This window comes from Loxodonta africana, chromosome 13 (assembly GCF_030014295.1).
Source record: "Loxodonta africana isolate mLoxAfr1 chromosome 13, mLoxAfr1.hap2, whole genome shotgun sequence".
Taxonomy (NCBI): domain Eukaryota; kingdom Metazoa; phylum Chordata; class Mammalia; order Proboscidea; family Elephantidae; genus Loxodonta; species Loxodonta africana.
Window position 1 is genome coordinate 39,145,640 of NC_087354.1, and position 21,736 is coordinate 39,167,375.

The 21,736-nt window shown below is 37.8% G+C and overlaps 1 protein-coding gene across 14 annotated transcripts in view; it reads right to left on the minus strand.

The window, feature by feature from the left end:
- Positions 1 to 21,736, minus strand: part of SCAPER (S-phase cyclin A associated protein in the ER) — a 492,396-nt gene that overhangs the window by 235,979 nt on the left and 234,681 nt on the right. For all 14 annotated transcript variants that reach the window (XM_023552952.2, XM_023552948.2, XM_023552950.2 and 11 more), the window contains one exon: positions 16,334 to 16,460. In XM_023552952.2, the coding sequence (XP_023408720.1) occupies positions 16,334 to 16,460 (127 nt within the window). The remainder of the gene's footprint in view (positions 1 to 16,333; positions 16,461 to 21,736) is intronic.

Genomic DNA, 21,736 nt, shown 5'->3' on the forward strand with positions numbered 1-21,736 from the left:
CTGCCCCATAGAGCTTCCAAGGAGTGGCTGGTGGATTTGAACTGCTGATCCTTTTGGTTATAGCCTAGCTCTTAACCACTGCACCACTTTGCACTAAAGTAAGGCTAAACAAGAACCATGTGTACCTGTTCTGATTTACCTATACATTCTTGAAGACACATTTAGAAATGGATCTCAATAACCTGGGGACTTCCTGTATTTAAGATATGTCCTCCTGTTGAAAACAATTTAAAAAGCCAAAAGGAACATTCAAATGGCCACCAAACACATGAAAAGATGCTCAGTGTCATCAGCCATCAAAACTAATACCAAACCAAACTCTTGCCATTGAGTTGGTTCCAACTTATAGCAACCCTATAGGACACAGCAGAACTGCTCCATATGGTTTTCAAGGAGCACCTGGTGGATTCAAAATGCTGACCTTTTGGTTAGCTGCCAACCTCTTAACCACTGCGCCACCGGGGCTCCTAAAAAAACAAAAACCAAACCTGTTGCCATCGAATCATTCCAGCTCATAGCAACCCTACGGGACAGAGCAGAACTGTCCCAGAGGGTTTCCAAGGAGTGGCTACTGGATTCGAACTGACAACCTTTTGGTTAGCAGCCGAGCTCTTAACCACTGTGCCACCAGGGCTCCTCCTAGCAGGAGTGAAATGGTATCTCATTTTGGTTTTGATTTGCATCTCTCCGATGGCTAATGAGTGGTTAAGAGCTCGGCAGCTAACGTAAAGGCTGGCAATTTGAATCCACCAGCTGCTCCTTGGAAACCTTTTGGGGCAGTTCTACTCTGTCTTATACGGTCGCTATGAGTCGGAATCAACTGGACAGCAATTTGTAGGATAAAAAACCTTTTGGGGCAGTTCTACTCTGTCTTATACGGTCGCTATGAGTCGGAATCAACTGGACAGCAACTTGTAGGATGGCTAAGGTTAAAAAAATAGCAACAACAGAAAATAACAAATGTTGGTGAGGACGTGAGGAAATTGGAACTCTTACCCTTTGCTGGTGGGAATGCAGAATGGCACAGCTGTTGCGGAAAACCATGTGGCAGTTCTTCAAAAAACTAAAAATAAAACTACTGTATGAACCAGCAAATCCACTCCTAGGTATATACCCAAAAGACTTGAAAGCAGAGACTCAAACAGAGGTTCGCATACCAAATGGTCATCGCAGTATATTCACAATAGCAACTGGTGGAAACAACCTAAATGCCCATCAACAGATGAATGGATAAAAAAAAATGTGGTACATACATACAATGAAATACTACTTAGCCAGTGGGAGAAATGATACATGCTACAATGTGGATAGAGCTGGAAGACATTAGGCTGAGAAAAATAAGTCAATTACAAGAGGACAAATATTGTATGACCTCACTTATATAAAAAGACAAGAAAAGACAAATGTTGAGAGAACAAAGTTTATTAGTGATTACCAGAGGACAGAGGGAGAGGGAAAGGAGCGTTAAAGGTGATGGAAATATCACACTGATTAACTATAGGCTCGCACAGCCGATTACTGTAATTGCGGTAAGTAAGTTGCACACCTGTAAAAAATTAAATTGGCACAAGTTGTGTGATAGATATATTTACAGCAACAACAAAGAGTAGCTGCTGAGGCTGCTTATGCACAACCAAACACCTCATGGGATTCGGTTCCTTGGTTTGCAGGTTTAGGGTCCTGGTTTCATGAGACATCCCAGCTAATTGGCCTAATAACATGTTTAGTGCTTCTGTTCTACCTCCTAGTTTGGTGCATAATTCCCGGGGTCCTAAAACCTTGGAAGCGGCCATCCAAGGCATGACAATTCATCTCTATTTGCTTGCAGCAACAGAGAAAGGAGGAGTGTCAGAAATAGAATGAGGATATGGAATGCATGGCTAATTGCCTCCATGAACAACTGCCTCCTTTGCCTTGAGACCAGAAGAACTGGATGGTGCCCAGCTACCATTACTGAACATTTTGATCCAAGGTCCTACAGAAGAATCGTGATCAAAAGGGGGAAAATGCAGACCATAATTTTAAATTCTTATGGACTCCAGACTTCCTGAAGCCATGGAGGATGGATGAACCCCTAAAACTACTGTCCTGAGATAATCTTTAAATCTTAAATCAAAAATATCCCCTGAAGTCTTCTTAAAATCAAACAGTAGTTTAGCTTAACCAGTAAAGATGTTCTGCTTTGAGCATTATGCTCCTCGAAGAACTATCTATATGGGATCAAATTGGCAACAGCAACTCAAAAGATTCAATAGGAACCTTAGGGGACAGTGAGTTTATGTTAATGGGGGAGGAACAACTCAGAAAAGGAGGGCAGGATGGTTATACAACTCAGAGAATGTCATCAATGTCAGTGCATTGTGTATGTAGAAACTATTGAGTTGATACATGTTTTGCTGTGTATATTCTCAACGACAAAATAAATAAAACTACATATGTTTATATATATACATACACACATAAAGATTACAGCCAAACACAAAACAAAACAAAAGCTGAAAGAACTTATTTTTTTAATATTCTTAAAAAGAACCAAAAAGCTACACGATAGAAACAAACTGCCAGCCAAAAGTCAAGAAGCTAAAAATCCAGAGAAGAAGCACAGCACACAAAGATGCTTTTCCTGATTCATGAGAAACATTTATAAAACCGATTCAAGGTGGATCCTTCCCATGATGGCTCTGAAAAACGTCATAGTTAGGACAGCATGAAATGGAAGTAATCAGCCAATCCACACACTTTTGGCCTGTGTGCAGGACATCCCACTGGTCTAGGGAAACGTAGGTCTTAAACTTAGATGAAGATGGTCCCAGAAATAGTAGCATTCTCTGTATCTACCAAAAGTCTATGAAAATATTTCCATAGGAAAGTACCATTATATTAGGCCTCAAATTATTCCTAAAATTTGTTCAAATGCAATAACCACAAGTCAAAAAACAACTTTCAATAAATTTAAAAAGATTGAAACCATACAACGTATCTTCTCCAACCACAATGGAATGAAACTAGGAATCAGTAACAGAAGGAAACCTGGAAATTTCACAAAAATGTGAAAATTAAACAATTGTATGCAAACAACCAATGAGTCAATGGAAAAAATCACAAAGGGAAATTAGAAAATGCTTTGAGATTAATGAGAATGAAAATACGACATACCATAACTTAAGGAATGCAGGCAAAAGCAGGGCTCAGGAGGAAATTTAAAGCTGTGAATGCCTGCATCAGTAAGCTAACTGTATACGTTAAGAACTAGAAAAAGAAAAGCAAATCAAACTGACAGCTGGCAGAAGGAATAAAATAATAAAAGTTAAAGTAGAGATAAACAAAACAGAGAAAATCTACAAAACTAAAAGTTGATTCTTTGGAAAAGTCAACAAAATTAACAAACCTTTAGCTAGACTGACCAAAAAAAAAAAAAGAGAAGACTCAAATCACTAAAATCAGAAATGAGAATGGCGACATTACTACCTTACAGAAACAAAAAATAATCACAAGAGAATACTATATGCCAACAAATCAGACTGCCTCGATGAAATGGACAAATTCCTAGAAACACTCGAACTACCAAAAATAACTCAAACAGAAGTACAAAACCTAAATAGATGTATCACAAGTAAAGAGATTGAATCAGCAATCAAAAACTTCCCGAGGGGCGGGGGGGAACACCCAGAACTAGATGGCTTCACTGATGAATTCTACCAAACATTTAAAGAGAATATTAATACTTCTCAAACTCTTTCAAAAAAGAGTAGAGGAGGGAACCCTTCCTGACTCATGCTATAAGGCAGCATTACCCTGATACCAAAGCCAGTCAAAACACCACAAGAAAAGAAAACTACAGACCAATATACCTTTGTGTTGTTGCTGGGTGCTGTCGAGCGGGTTCTAACTCACAGTGACCCCAGTTAACAGCAGAGAACTGCCCTGTAGGGTTCTCTAGGCTGTAATCTTTAAGGAGCAGATTACCAGGTCTTTCTCCCATGGAGCCACTGGATGGATTCAAACTGTCAACCTTTTGGTTAACAGCCAAGTGCTCAACTGTTGTGCCAACAGGGCTTCCTTAATATACCGTATATAAATTTTTTGAAATTCTCAACAATACAATAACCACCACGTAGTGAAAAATTACCATGTAAAAAAAAAATAAGAGACCGTAAGAGAGAACTTATAAAAACAACAGACAATATAAACACATACTCAAAGACTTGATATACTGGAATTACTAGATGCAGACCCTAAAAAAACTGTATTTTCTGTTTTTAAATAAATCAAAAATAAACTTGAAAATATCTGCAAAGAACAAGAATTTATAAAAAGGGCCATAGCAGAGTTGAAAAAGAACCAGATAGGCTTTCTAGACATGGAAAATAAAAGTGTGATTAAAAGTAGAAACTCAATGAACAGTTTTAAGAATATATTAGAGAGAATTATTAAATTAGAAGTAATTAGGACTAATTACAAAGTTATAATACTCAGAAAATGAAGTGTATAAACATTGGCAAACAGAAAGGCGAACACCAAAAATGGAAAGACTAGAGACGCTAGAAGGAACCCACGTACTTATGACAGAGGATGCACTGAAGAACAGTGCGGAAAACTGATCTTTTCAGTAAGCGGTGCTCAAAAAATTAACTATCCCAATGGGGAAAAAAATGAAATTATACCTCTGCTTCATATTAAACAGAAAAAGTAATTCCAGATGGGTAAGAGACTAAAAGTAAAGACATAAGTAAGAGACTTGCAGTAACAGACTAAAAGTAAAAATGATAAAACCTCAAGATAATATAGGAAACTACCTTAATGACTTTGGGAGCTGTGAGGGCTCAGTCATTAAGCACTTGGCTGCTAACTAAAAGGTTGGTGGTTCAAGCCCACCAGCTGCTCTGAGGGAGAAAGATGTGGCAGTCTGTTTCCCTAAAGATTTACAGTCTTGGAAACCCTATGGGGCAGTTCTACTCTGTCCTATAGGGTTGCTAGGAGTCGGAATCGACTCAATGGCAACGAGTTATCTTAATGACTTTGTTGTTGCTGTTAGGTGCTGTTGACTTTTGGATGGGACAATATTGTATAAAGAAGATTAAGGTGTATTAACCATAAAAGAAAATATTGATAAATTTGACATTAAGAACTTCTGTTCATCAAAACAACCAAAAGAGAGTAAAAAGACAGCTAAAAAATGAGAGTAGATATTTTTAATACATTTGAATAACCTAGAACTGGTGTCTACAATATACAAAGAACTCCTACAAATCAGCAGAAAAATGAACAAAAGACCTGAATGGGCACGTCACAAAGGAAGAAATCCAAGGGGCTAATAAATATGAAAAGATGCCCGAATCTATTAGTCAATAGAGAAATGCACATTAAAATTACAGCAAGATAGCACTACAGACCCACCAGAGTAGCAAAAATCGAAAAGTCTGATAACACCCCAAGTGTTGGAAACGAAGAGAACAACCCTCATACACTGCGGGCAGGAGTGCACACTGGTACAACTTCTTTGGAAAACAATTTAACATAATCAAGAAAAGTTAAAGATATACATATCCTATGACCCAGGAATCCCACCCCATAGTGAAATTCTTGCACATGAGCACCAGGATACGTGTTTATAAGCACATTTTTCATAAAAACACATGTTCAACAGTGGAATGGATACATAAATTGTAGTAAATTTATACAATGGCATACTATACAGTAATGGGGGAAAAAAAAAAAACCTACAATACCATGACAACAACAACAACAAAAAGCCCAAAACCACCGCTGTTGAAGTGATTCCAACTCATGGCAACCTCATGTGTACAGAGTAGAACTGCACTCCACAGGTTGTTCAAGGCTGTGACCTTTCAGAATCAGAATGCCAGGCTTCTCTTACGAGGCGCCTCTGGTAGTTTCGAACTGCCAACCTTTTGGTTAGTAGTCAAGCACTTAACTATTTCCACCACCCAGGGACTCCTACAACAACACGTTGTTGTGTGCTGTTGAGTCATTTTCGACTCACAGTGACCTTATGTAACTGCCCAATAAGGTTTCCTAGGATGTAATCTCTAAGGAGGCAGAGTCTCAGGTCTTTTCTCCAGCAGAGTGGTTGGTGTGTTCCAACTGCTGACCTTTTGGTTACCAGCTAAGTGCTTAACCATTGGGCATCAGGCTGCTTCTACAACACAGATCCTTTAAAACATCATGTTGATTGAAGCAAGACACCAAAATACAGAGTAGGATTCCATTTATATAAAGTTCAAAAGTAGGCATGTTTAAAACTAACATATTATCTAGAGGAGCCTAGGTGGTACAAGTGTAATAATAGAAAATATCAAAACATTGTGTGAAGGATGTTCCTATAAACTAGCACCATCAAGACACATCAGAGAGTTTTTATAACAAATTTATTTGCTTTTAAAAGGGTGCTTTTCATAAGTAAGCCACCATAAGTAATTCCAGATGAGATGATTAAAAGAATGTTTATAGCAGGATGAGCCTTACCTTGTGAATCTGAAAAATAATATAAGCTTTTATAATCATCATTATCTAGTTGCATTTTTTTTTTATTGAGTGTAATAAACATATAACAAAATGCACTGATTTAGGTATTCAATTGCACCCTCCTAAGTAACTACAAAAAAAAAAAAAAAAAGTAACTACCACTTAAAAGAAAATACAGGCCATTTCTATCACTGCCTAGTCCCTGGGTGGTGCAGTTAACGCGCTCCACTGCCAACCAAAAGGCTGGAGGTTCAAGTCCACCCAGAGGTGTCTTGGAAGAAAATCTACTTTCAAAAAATCTGCCACTGAAACCCTGTGAAGGAGTATAGTTCTACTCTGGACATACATGGGTTCGCCATGAGTTGGAACTGACTTGACAGCAGTTGGTCTATAACCCCAGAAAGTTCCTCATGTCCCTTTTCAGTCAATTCATCTCCATCCAAATACAGTGAAATCTGTGAGGCTGCGTTCTTTTTCCAGGTCTCACAAGTTTGCTGCCTTGGACAGGAAGCAGTCACCACTTTTCTATTGCTCTCTATTTAGTGGAAAATATTTGAGTTTTCCTTCTCTGACAGGTTTCAGCTTTCACAGGTTTTACTCCACTTTTTAATTTATTTTGCTATTGTTGTTGTGAATATACACAGCAAAACATACACCAATTCAACAGTTTTTACATGTACCATTTAGTGACAATGATTACATTCTTCGAGTTGTACAACAATTCTCACCCTCCTCTTCTGAGTTGTTCTTGCCTCTTTAACATAAATTCACTGGCCCCTAAGGTTCCTATCTAATCTCTTTTCTTTTTAAAAAATACAAACCAAATTAAACCTCTGTCAGATTTTTGAAATTACAATTCTATTTTTCTTTACACCAGTCTTCAAACGCAAGCTAGCTGAAGGTCTGAGAAACATTTTCACTTTACTTTGGGCCACTTGACAAAATATGACAAAATATGGGTGTCATATGGGCTGTATACAATTATATATCAGCTGCTATGAGGAAACAACTACGTAAGTTGAGAACGTAAGTAGTGAAAGAAATCAAAATAAGAAGTTCATAGTATTGAATGCTTTCCAGTTCCTCTCAACTGAAGAATTCCAGCTGAAAATGAGAAGCAAAAACCAAACAAATCGTGATGTTTGGGGGATAGGCACTGTCTAGCAGAACCTGCTTCTGAACACAATTAGGATGAAAAAGCTAATCCTTAGGGCTTAGTGGTTTATCTCCTCCCAGCCTAGGCATCTGTTAAACAGTTACAAGCTTCAGTTGGCAAAAAGCAGGAAAAAAGGGGGGTATGGGGGAGAGTTTCTACCTTTCTACCTTTCACAGGTAACTGTTGTTGGAATTTTGCAAGAAAAATTGCAAAAAACACCAAAGCATGACATGGTTTGCTACAGGTATCACACGGTAAATTATGATTTGACATCTTTTAATTTAGTTCAAATTACGAATTCTGCTAGCTATGTGGTTTGCTTATTCAGGTTCAAGAGATTCACAGCTGAATCTCTATTTGAATTTGGCAGGATTCTAAAAAAGCCAGGAAAGGCAATTGGACAAACTCCACGTTCCATCCATCTGCTTAAACTGTTTACTTATGGTAACAGCATACACATGTCTCATGTTACTGATAAACCACAGAGAACTTCTGGGATGTAGTTAATACCCAAATTTAAAAGCAATGTTCATCAACGCAAATACAAATCACACTCACTTGGCCTTAATTTAATACAACAGCAAGAATAAGGAAAGTGTTTTTGCATATATGAATTTTTAGAATCTTTTATTTGAAATAAACATTTCTGCAACAAAAGGGTCTTTGGAACAATTTACTCTAACTTCAGTTTTTAATGTAATTTTATGGTGAAATATAAATACACAGAAAAATGAGAAAACGTGTTGTTGTTGTTGTTAGGTGCCGTCGAGTCGGTTCCGACTCATAGCAACCCCACGCACAACAGAACGAAACACTGCCCGGTCCTGAGCCATCCTTACAATCCTTGTTATACTTGAGCTCACTGTTGTAGCCACTGTGTCAATCCACCTCGTTGAGCGTCTTCCTTTTTTCCACTGACCCTGTACTCTGCTAAGCTGATGTCCTTCTCCAGGGACTGATCCCTCCTGACAATGTGTCCAAAGTATGTAAGACGCAGTCTCACCATCCTTGCTTCTAAGGAGCATTCTTGGTTGTACTTCTTCTAAGACAGATTTGTTCGTTCTTTTGGCAGTCCATGGTACATTCAATATTCTTTTTCAATACCACAATTCAAAGGTGTCAACTCTTCTTTGGTCTTCCTTATTCATTGTCCAGCTTTCACATGCATATGATGTGATTGAAAATACCATGGCTTGGGTCAGATGCACCTTAGTCTTCAGGGTGACATCTTTGCTCTTCAACACTTTGAAGAGGTCCTTTGCAGATTTACCCAAAGCAATGCGTCTTTTGATTTCCTGACTGCTGCTTCCATGGCTGTTCATTGTGGATCCAAGTAAAATGAAATCCTTGACAACTTCAATCTTTTCTCCGTTTATCATGATGTTGCTCATTGGTCCAGATGTAAGGATTTTTGTTTTCTTTATGTTGAGGTGCAATCCATACTGAAGGCTGTGGTCTTTGATCTTCATGAGTAAGTGCTTCAAGTCCTCTTCACTTTCAGCAAGCAAGGTTGTGTCATCTGCAATCCTGATGCCCCGTTCTTCTTCATATAGTCCAGCTTCTTGGATAATTTGCTCAGCATACAAATTGAATAGGTATGGTGAAAGAATACAACCCTGACACACACCTTTCCTGACTTTAAACCAATCAGTATCCCCTTGTTCTGTCCAAACAACTGCCTCTTGATCTATGTAAAGGTTCCTCATGGGCACAATTAAGTGTTCTGGAATTCTCATTCTTTGCAATGTTATCCGTAATTTGTTACGATCCACACAGTCAAATACCTTTGCACAGTGAATAAAACACAGGTAAACATCCTTCTGGTATTCTCTGCTTTCAGCCAGGATCCATCTGACATCAGCAATGATATCCCTGGTTCCACGTCCTCTTCTGAAACCACCCATAATTTCTGGCAGTTCCCTGTCGATATACTGCTACAGCCGGCTTTCAATGATCTTCAGCAAAATTTTGCTTGCATGTGATATTAATGATATTGTTCTAAAATTTCGGCTGGATCACCTTTCTTGGGAATAGGCATAAATATGGATCTCTTCCAGTCAGTTGGCCAGTAAGCTGTCTTCCATATTTCTTGGCATAGATGAGTGAGCACCTCCAGTGCTGCATCTGTTTGTTGAAACATCTCAATTGATATTCCATCAATTCCTGGAGCCTTGTTTTTCTCCAATGCCTTCAGAGCAGCTTGGACCTCTTCCTTCAGTACCATCAGTTCCTGATCATATGCCACCTCTTGAAATGGTTGAACATCAACTAATTCTTTTTGGTATAATGACTCTGTGTATTCCTTCCATCTTCTTTTGATGCTTCCTGTGTCGTTTAATATTTTCCCCATGGAATCCTTCACTATTGCAACTCAAGGCTTGAATTTTTTCTTCAGTTCTTTCAGCTTGAGAAATGCCGAGCGTGTTCTTCCCTTTTGGTTTCCCATCTCTAGCTCTTTGCACATGTTAGAAAACATGTAAGTACAATTTACAGAATAACTATAATTTGAACATTGTGTAACCACCACATGGTCAGGAAAAAGAAGACTGGTAGCACTCACGAAACCATTCAGGTGACTCTTTGGAACCACACCTCACATCCTCCTCCCCAAGGGATCATTATTCTGATTTTTGTGAGAAACATTTATCTTCTTTGTAGTTTTACCAACTCAAAAACAATACAGGTGCTTCTGTCTATTCTTGAATTTTATATAACTAAAACTGTATAGTATACATGTTTTTGACAACTTGCTTCTCTCTCTAAACACTGTGAGATCCATCCATGTTGTTATCCATAGATATAGTTCACGCATTTTCATTGTTGAATGATATCCCATTATATATACCTGGTGGTGCAATGGTTAAGCTCTTGGCTGCTAACCAAAAGGTTGGCAGTTCGAACCCACCAGCGACTCTGCAGAAGAAAAGACCTGGCGATTGTTCCCATAAAGATTACAGTCTAGGAAACCCTAGGGGCAGTTCTACTCTGTCCTATAGGTTTGCTATGCGTTGGAATCGACTCAACAGCATCCATCAACAACAACATATAAATAACTTATATACTCAGCTGTTGATGGATATGTGGGTTGCTTTCCACATTTGGAGATTATAAACAATGCTGCCATTCAACATTTGTATACCGGTCTCCTGGTGTATGTATGAATTGATTTCTCTGGGGTATATACCTAGAAATGGAAGTGCTGGGTCATATGAGATGCATGCCTGTGACTTTACTTGGTAATATCAAACTGTTTTCTAAAGTGGCAGTACCAACTTATACTTTCACAGTGTGTGAGCACACTCATTGTTCCAGACTTTTGCCAATACTTGGTATTTTCAGTCTTTTTAATTTTTGCCATTCTGATAGGTGAATCACAGTAGCATGTCGAGTTTTTAATTTGCGTTTTTCTGATTATTAGTAAGGTTGGCTACCTTTGGATTTATTTATTGGCTACTTGGATTTCTTCTTTTGGAATGCCTATTCTCTTGACCATTTTTCTGGGTTGTCTATCTTTTTCTTTATCGATTTATCAATCTTTTTCATTATATACCCTGGAAACCACTCCTTTGTTGATTATCCATATAGAAATCTTCTCCCATTCTGTTGCTTGTCTTTTGATGAACCAAAACTAAAAAACCCATTGCTGTCGAGTTGATTCCAACGCTTAGCGACACTATAGGACAGAGTAGAGCTGCCCCATAGGGTTTCCAAGGAGTGCCTGATAGATTTGAACTGCTGACCTTTTGGTTAGCAGCTGAACTCTTAACCATTATGCCACCAGGGTTTCTGTTACCATTTACAGTGTCATCAAAAATTACTTCACATATTGCTTCTTCCCTATTCTCTTCTCCCTCTGGCACTCTAAGTATACATAAGACATTTTTACTGCATATTATATGTCTCTTACTATACTCTTTATTTTCTGTATCTTCTCTTGGTGCTTCAACATGTATTCTTTCTTATGACCTATCTCCCAGTGCACTGACTCTCTCTTTAGCTCATTTATTCCACTATTAGCTCATCTAGTATTTTCTTAATTTTGATTACCAAATTTTTCAGTTCTAGAATTTCTATTTTCTTTCAAGCTTGCTATACTTTTTTTGTAAAAAAAATAACAATAATTTACACTTACATCCTTGAACATAGTAAGCACAATTCTGAAGCCCCTGTAGGTTTTGTTTCAACCATTGTTTCTGTTAATGCTTATTCATATTACTCGTTTCTCTGTATAACTAATTCCTTTCCTGTGCCAGACGATGCATTTGAAAATTATTATGTCAAAATAATTGGAGACTTAGGTTGATACTACCTTCCTCCAGAGTAGATTTTCCATTTGCTTCTGTTTAGGGACCTGGGGTATTAGCAATTCAAGATCACTTTAATTTTTTTTCAGTGAGTGTGATTTCCCAGCCACCCAGGTGATTTGAAGCTGGGCTGCAGTTTCTGCAGCGACTGGTATATTTCCTGTCTACCTTCTCTCCTAGTGCAGTCCTTTAAAATCTCAACACAAAACATGGGATTGTCGCCACAGCCCCTATCATTGTAAGTCCTAGACTCAACATTTTTTTCCACCAGCTCTGCAATGATTCAAAAGTACTACTTAGCCTCTTATCCACCTCTTTCAGTTCACCAATCGTAGTCAGAGCAAAAAAAAAAAAGCAGCCCCAAATACCACATTCCCAGGATCTTGGCTCATTACTCCTCACTACCTTGCTAACAATTCAGTTATACAGTTCGTCTTTTGTCCAGCTCTATTTGTTGTTTTGAGCAGGAGAACTGTTCTGAATTACTTATTCAGCTAGGTCTACTCCTACAGATATTTTCAAGCTTGTCTTTTATTTCCTTAAAAGACAACACATACAGTTTAAGTATCTGTGACTTGTAATCACAAAGCCTTACGGTTCTAGTTTGTGCTTGTTCTCATTCATCATGATTTATTAACTTTTGTGGTTAATATTTTGACTACGGCTACTTGTTCTTGTAACATTTCACAGAAATTATCTAAGGCCTAGGATAAATATGTCTTCCTCCAATGAAGGTCTGTATTTCCTTCTGTCAGGTGCCTAGAGACACCACTAATCAATATGGGACCATGTTAGACTCAATTCACCATTTGAAATAACACAGGTGATGTGAATTTAGCTGCAAATCTACTCCAGGACTGGAGTGCAGTTAAAACTTCTACACTGTGCGAAGTTGTCTTCTTTGTAGTCCCCAAGGGAGAGGTGAGAGGATTCATGATTATGTGAAAGACTAGGTGGTTATGGTCTTGTATCTGTGGAGGGGAAATACCCTATAAGACTTCATATTCTGGGGAGCCCATAGGCTTTTATTTTTTGTCCCCTCACTCCATGAAGCTGGCAAAACCATAACTCACATTCGTCAGCATAGCAAATGCTCTCATTATACGCATACTTTCTGAATTCTTCCTTTTGCCTGGTAGTTCTTTAATTCATTCTCAGCTCTTTGATGCTTTTAAGAAAATTTAATTTTTATTTTATCCAGCATTTTTAGATTTTTTTGTTGGGAGAGCTGGTGCAAACATTACCGTATTTCTGTACACAGAAGTGGATGAAATCTTTTAAAAGTGTAACACATGCAAACAAAGCTTACAAGCTTTAATTTCTGAACAGAAGCAGAGAATCCAAAAAGGCAGAGGGGACCTGAGACACACAGAGGTTGAAGAGCTTATCATAGGCCACACAATGACCACACAGTTTAGCACCACTAAACCCAGGTCCTTCTAAGTTTTCTAATCCCTCTCATTACAAGGGCACTTTTGTGTTATCACAAATTTAACCCTTTAGCTCTAAATTAGTTTTTAGAAATTCAGAAAAACTATCTAAGGAAAAACTGTCAAAGCAATAATAGAAAGTATCAGTGTGCTAAGGTCTAAATTAAGCAAGCAAAGACCTCAAGATTCATCTTTCACCATTCCTCAGTGACAGCTTGCCCAAGTTCCACCAGCCCCACGCTTGTCACTTCTAGGCTGTCTTCAAATCCTTCACTGGGTATTTGCCTTTGGGTCTAATGATTTTGTTACTCCAGGCAATTTTCCAAACAAAAACAAATGGTTATTTACAATTCCTAGTCTGAAATCATAAATATCATCAGCTGAATTACACTGAAATGTCAGTAAAACTCTACAGAACAGGATTCTACATAAAGTAAGTCTGTCTTGGCTAGGTAAAAAGGATTTTAGTTATAAAAGTAGCAAAAGGATCTTATTGTAGGTAAGTTTAGACTCTTAGGTGGTCCTACAGTATATACTCTGAGGACAGCTTTACAGCAAAGTTCCTGACACAGGCCATTTAGACTGGGAGCCAGACTACATTTTTCTCCCCCAAATTATAAGGAATCAATGGTATTTCAGTAAATTGCTCCTCTGTGAATGAAATAACTTTACTTGTATTCTCATACTGAATACCTTTCTTATATAAAGACCATTTTACTTTGATTGTGATTACTTCAATCTAAAACAATATTCAATGAGATTAAAATCAATGTGCATATGGTGATTTCAAGCAAGTGCCTCTTAAAGTATAAGTATCCTCTCTAAAGACAAAAATAATCAGTATGTGCTAATTATAAAACGATTAGATATTTTTCTCAAGGTATACCAAATCTAAAACACTCCACTTAGCACATGTTTGACAATTACCAGTTTCTGAACTTGCCAACACTTCAAAATGGACCTATTATACAGGAGAAGGGACTCTATATGGCCCTGCTGCAAAGCACACTGAATAGTTACTCTCAGTTCCTACTGAGAACTGTATTGTCTGATGTTACCTGATGTTAAAATGTAGGTGGACATTATCTTGTAAAGCTGGTAATTCATTTGCTTGAGAACCCAGCAATTTCACCTCTGAGGCATCTGCCCCAGGCTAGAGCAGTTGTTCTCAAAGTGTGGTCCCTGGATCAGCAGCAACAGCATCACTGGGTTACTTATTAGAAATATACATTCTTGGGACCCACTCTAGAACCCACTGAATCAGAAATCCAAGGTGAGGCCCAGTAATCCGTGTTTTAACAAGTCCTCTAGGTGACTCTGATGTAGGCGAAAGCCTGAGACTCCCCACTTTCAGGGAAATTATTGTTCATTTGCTCCAATACAAGGATGTTTGAAAAGTGCTATTTGTAATCTCTCTCTCACACACTATACATGTGCACAGACACACACACACACACACACAATGATCCTGAAAACAACATCCTTGTCAAGTGAATGGATAAAAATATTGTAGTATTAACACATGAAATATTTACTGTACAACAGAGAAAATGAATTTTTAAAAAAGCTACATTTATAAACAAATAAAACAATAATTCTGACTAAAAAAAAAAACTCAGGATTCTATATTTTAAAAGGTCAAACAACCAAAACTAAGTAATACATTATTTAGCAATATGTGATATTATTTAGCAATATGTGATAAAACAATAGAGCTATTATTTAAAAACAAGAAAATGATACACCTTTAATTCTGTACAGTATTGACCTCTGAGGGAGCAGAGGTAGGGGATGGGCTAAGGAAGGATCACACTGGTAATGGTCTAGTTCTTAAGGTGGGTAGTGAGTTCACAGCTGTTCACTATGAGTTCACTGTTCAGTGAGTTTGCTGGTCTTATGCATTTTTTATCACTGTATCCTTTTGTATACTGTATTTACTCAGATAACATGCACCTTCTGTGTCTGTCTGTTTGCCAACTGCATGCTCCTCCATGAGGTATTTTTGTAAGTGCATCATTGTAATTTTTTACAGTACCATGTAAAAAAAAAATGGCATAGGGGCACTTATGAAAGTACCTCGCAGGGGGAAGTTAGCAAACAAACGTAGAAGGCACACGTTATTTGTGTAAAGATATAGTGTATCAAATCTTACACAGTAAATTTAAAGCCCAGAAAACAAAAACCAAACAAATAAACAAAACTGCACCTAAGAACAGAAATGACTATCATTTAAAACAGTAAGAAATTAAAAACCACCTAAATGTTATAAATTATGTAAATTGTGGTATGTTTATTCATTCACAAAGAATTTTTAAACTCATAAAAAATATTTATGATAAAATTAGCCAGATAAAATAATATAAAAAATATACAATAAAAGCATTAGAAAAAAAAAAACAATAAAACGTTAACGGTAGATGTTACAGAATGTTTATTTCTCCTCTTTATGTTTAAAATTTTTCTATAGTGAATAATAAATACTTTTGAAATCATTAAAGATTTTTAAACTGTCATTGAGACATTTAATGTCTCTAGGACATTAATGAAAACTGTCAAATCTTCTATTTGGAAACAGGAAAGAAATTGATGTTTTGTGGGCTCCTCTGAGTTGTATCTTATGAGCTTGAAAAGAATTCAAAGTTCTATGTTTTCTGTCATAAAATTGTACAATATATTTTATTACTATTATTCTTGATTATATAATTTCATTTTGTTTGTGTGGGGTACCGAGAAAACTATGACTTAAAGAACATATTTTTTCTACTGAGGGCTTCAGTTAAAACTGAAAACAATTTCATTAAAAACAAAAGTAAAAAACATCCATCAACTGCTGACTGACTTTTGGGAACACAGACAAAATGTGTATGTGGAGAGAATGCAATACCACCCTATGTCCTGTCACAGTGGGAAAGGACCACAAAGATTTAAGGTTCAAAGGCCAGAGGCTAATCACATACCTCCTTTTCCAGTATTCTAGCGATCTCGCCTAGGGTCCGATCCAAGGCAGAAACCTTATTGTTTGCCCATGAGCCACTGTCTTGTACTTGTAGTTGTTTTAGAAGATCTTTGGCTAATCGCTGAAGTCTTCAATACAAAATTAAAGGGAAGAATGACATTAATGAATTAGACTATGATACTTCATTTGCCTAAACATTCAAAACACAAATTACTTTCAGTATTGAATTTGAAACTGCTTCACAGCATACCTGAAAGGAGGGAAAACCAGGTAATTCTTAAGGCTGGTATTTATATTCAAAACCACCAACCCATACCTCATGGCTCAAAACAGAATCAGAGGGCAGAATTTACCCATTCATAGGATTAGCTGGGACAACTGCTGCCATCGATTTCTGTGAGACGCTTAAACCAGAACAGGACTGGGGATAGAAGGAGTGCAGAAGTGAGAGGATGACGGCAGAGAAACAGAATAATAACCTGAACAGATTTCTACATTTATTTAAATCTTCAAGAAAGGCTTGTATACTATACGCATTGTAAACGCTTAGAATGTCAAATGCCCCATGTTCCAATTTACAGGCAGTTTGGGGATTACCTGTCACTGCTGATGTCATTTACTTAGTCAATTAAGCAATTACAACAGGTTTGTTTTTCACAGGGAAATACCACATACTACCTAGATAGTAGGATTCTTTAGTGAGGGAAACGTGTAATAAATAGTTCTTTGTAACTCCTACTTCTGTTTCATACACCGCACTTTCTGAACAATCTTCCTATACTTTCTACTCACTTGCTTGAGTGCCCCACTGACACATAATCCACAGATACTCACCAAGCTCTCCAGTCAGTGGGTTTCCCCACCTTTTCCCTATACATCATCCCCCTGGTGTTTTATTTCCATTCTTGCAAATGGTCTAATTCCTCCACTGTTGTTCTATTTGCTTTTCTTACTAGCCAAATCCCAGCAGTGGTTAATAATCACTCATGTTTGTTTAGTCCTTACTATGGGCCAGGCACCATTACCAGTACCTTGCATGCATTTATTTATTTAGCTGGATTAATGAACAACCATCAGCCTTTTCCATGTCTGTATCTAGAAAAAAAAATTATACCATGCAAAAGATTGGTATGACTACAGATTCACAATCTTACTAAATCTCTCTTCTCTGTGCACTCTCCATAAAGGCTTGTTTCACACCTTCCCCACTGTCATCAAAATCCCACTCTGCCCTTTTGCTCTCAGAAGGTCCTGCGTTTCAGAGAGAAAAATGGAACAAGAAAACTCTCCCTTTTCACCAAGAAATCTACAAGCCCATCTGCATATTGACCCCTCCCCTCCTGTTTCTCCTGCCACAATGGAGAAAGGCTCATTCCCCCTATGTACAGCTAATCCCTCCACACGGGCTCAGTATGTCATTCCCTTTCTGGACCTCAACCCCTCTCTGCTTCTGGCTTCAGTGTCTTTGCATATGCTACTCCTTCCTTCTGAAATGCTTTCTCTACCCCTACATTACCTAGAAAATGCCTACTTATCCTTCAGCTCCTAACTTAAACTTTTTCCCTGATTTGCTTATTCCTTCAAAGCACTCACGATAAGTGAATTAAATACTTATGTAATTACTTGTCTGCTTCTCCCACACAGAGCTTTTTAAGAGAAATTTCTGCAATGATGGAAATGCTCTGTATCTTCACTGTTCAACATGGTAGCTGCTGGCCACATGTGGCTTCCGGCACTTGAAATATAGGGTGACTGAGGGACTGAATTTTAAATTGTATTTAATTTTGATAATTTAAATAGCCACACGTGGCTGGTGACTACCATACTGGACAACGCAGCCGCACAGTATGAGAAAGAGTGCTTGTCTACCTTGTTCACCACCTTATTCCAAGCACCTAGCTTGCAACTATACATAACAGCACTCATCATATATTTAATAAATGGATAGTCTACTAAAGAAATTTCTTTTTTATATTAATATTAGTATCTATAACCTCACAGATTACAAAGTACTTTCATGTACATTATTTTATTTATCCTCTCAACACTGTCAATTAGTACTATTCCTATTTGAAAGATGAAGAAACTAAGGCTCTGGGAAACTGGTGACTTTCCCAAAGTCACATGGTTGGTAAAAAGTATTACTGGGACTCAAGACCCAGGCCTTTGATCTTCAGATCTCGTGCTTTTGTCTCCATATCATACTAATCAATTCAGATAAAGAAATTTTACTCATAAGTGAATAATTTTCTAGAACACAACTTAATTGAAAATTTTATTTATGTAAAATTAAAGAATTTCTCAAAGACTACAACAACAATGCAGCTCGAAAGACACTACTAAACTCCAGTTTAAACCTAAGCTACCCACGACATTTACTTTGATAAGTCAGAAGAGTAAGTACAAGCCCTAAAATCAGAAGTACCTACACGTGAATCCACGCTCCAAAACACACCATATGTGTAAGTACTGGGAAGGTTTTTTAACTTCCCTGAATCTTAGTTTTTTCATCATATGAGTGTGGATAATTTTTTTTTTTCCTTTCAGAACTTGTAGAGATTAGAAATAATCAGTGTAATGTATCTAACACCGTGCATTAAAATAGACATTTAATAAATGGTCAACTATTTACTCTTCATTGACAGAAAGTCTCAATCTAACAAAAGGAAAATTAAAAAATACAAAAATAGAATAATAGCAACATCCTTCTTTTCCCTTCTAATCGAATATGGGCTGGAGTCCCATCCGATTAAAGTTACTGACCTTATCATGTGGAAGAATATTGGCAGCGAACTTCATTGTGTGACAGATAAGTAGCCACTTCAGCTTTTGGCTGAATAAAGCCTGCACGTTATGTAACTAAATATCTTAGCCATAGCAATGGATGCATACGAATCTAGCAGTGTTCTTACCAAGAATGCTGACATTCCACTGAAACCAGGGGTACTTAGGGAGGCACAGGACCATTTTAACTCACAGCATGCAAGAGGCTTGTATTTCATCCTGAGGTAAATCAAATCTGGGATTCATATGAACCCACCCTTCAAGGAAGAATGCCAAATCAAGGGGATGCTGTGGTAACATGAGCTAAACCTCTGTCCCATTCCCTGCCTCCACAGAAGTACCACAAATAACATAGCCCCTCTCAAGAAAAAAAGCATCAGACTTTGATTCATACTATAATTACAGAATGTCGGCAGAAGACATGCCCTGAAAGCTATATTCCCTACCATGCAAGAACAGGAGCTGCTTAGAGAGTACAGTGTTTAACAAAGAAATGGTTATTTGGGTTACTTCTAGCAGATAATTTTTCCAGTAGGAAAAGAAAAAGTGAAGGTTTCATAACTCCTATCCTAGAATATGAGAAGTCTATCAGGTAAACGGCTTTGTGGAGAATGTTGTTTGTTGTTAGGTGCCATTGAGTCAGTTCTGACTCATAGCGACTCTTTGTACAACAGAATGAAACACTGCCCAGTCCTGAGCCATCCTCATCATTGTTGCTATGAGAATGTTTTAACATCAGATACTTTCTTTTCAATACTCGAACAAATTCCAACAACGCTAAGCTCATATCTGTCACTGGTAAACGTAAAATGTAAAAGTACCTTTTAAAGGGACCCTAACTTATATCACAGCAAAGTTTGGGGAGTCCCCTAGGATCAATGGGAATATTTGTAAAAGTGTAAGAAAGGAGGCTGGGTCAGGTTTAGGAAATAACTACTGTTTAGTGTGGACAGACTTCACTTCAGAAAGACATAAATACGTTAACTTTTTTTCCCATCATCGCCTCTATTTGCAAGGTACGTGGTTTAAATTTAGGACTACTATTAGTTCCCTCTATTTACTTTTATATAGGTATGCTTATGCCTATATTTCTAGACATATAAACTTAAATCAAGTATTACCTTTTGACATTCCCTATATAAGACAAAAAAAATCAGCGTACATATATTGCCTCCTACAATGGACACTTTTGTTTCTGCCTGCCAGTGTCCCTTCTTTTGGAAACAGAACCCATCTTTCCCTTTTAGGGAACTAACCCAACCCTATTCATAGATGTGCGTGCTGGGTGTGCTCAATGCTATTAGGGTATCACTGCTCTCAGGGGACGGAGCTAGGGAATGTGTGCAGTATTACTGAATAAATAAATACAAAATATTTATAATATTATAAACATAACTACACATTTACATCTACTTTTTATTTGTATATCTATCTATACACATTTATCTATACACACTGAAAAACATGAGTTAACACTGATGTCTCCAATTCCAACTCATCACCACAGGGCTTTTCTATTCTCCCTTACTATATTTGTAACTCTCTTCTCCAGCAGTGAACAACCTGCCTTCTATCATCCTCAGTATATTTACTTAATTGACCAATCTGCTTATATGTAACCAATCATCCATCTTTGTTGCTGTGTGTGCACTGTCATCTCCCAGCTCCAGTTCCCCATTTTTGGTTCTCCCACCCACCTTAGGTTTCAACACCCTTTGCCAGGCTCCCCTTCACGTGGGCTCTGACAGATTCTGTCAGGCTGATCTTACATAGAGATGTCTTCCTCGCCCTGCTCTGACTCCTCCCATGAGTCCACAGTGCGCCACCCGACATGGAAGCTGCCCTCACCCTGCTTGGGCTCTGAGTCTCCATCAGGCCACTCCCCTATATGAATAAATGCCCTCCTTACCCTGCTGGACTTTGATACCCTCACTGTGCCACTGCTAGACATCCCCACCCAAGGCAGGTGCCTATTTGGTGCTGACCCACCTAATGGCTGCAAGACTGAATTTTACTAGAAGGCTGAGGGGTAACCGGAGAGAGAGAGATGGGGTTGTTTTGATTTATTAGCTGGGATAATTTTATGAGGAGACATTTCTTTGCATCCATTATTTGGTGACTGAGTTCATATAGGAAAGGAAAAAAATCATTTACTCATTTCCAAAATAACTGGTTTCCTATCACCCTCTAACGGTCACCAAATAATTTTTTTTAAATATCACTATGAACCTATGGCTTTAATTTTTTTCATAGGTTTTGATCAGTGGTAATTATTATCCTTTTTGAAACTCAAATTGTCCCATCTTCAGCCCATTGCCCCCTGAGTCCCTTGTCAAGGCACTAGCAGTCTTTGAGCACTTCCTTGCTATCTGGTATGATAAGACATTCAGATCTGGATTTAGGTATTTCTCCAAGAAGTCCTTGTTTCTTTTAAGTGAGAAATGGTATTTCTAGCCCCAAATCAGTGAGTACTTTGGATGCTCGTTGCTACTGAGTTGGTCATTGTTTCTAGGCCTGTTCAATGGACAAAGTTAGGAAACACATACATACATACATAAAACTTACATACACACATATGTACATACACACACATCACTTTCTCAAAGATAAAATAACTCAT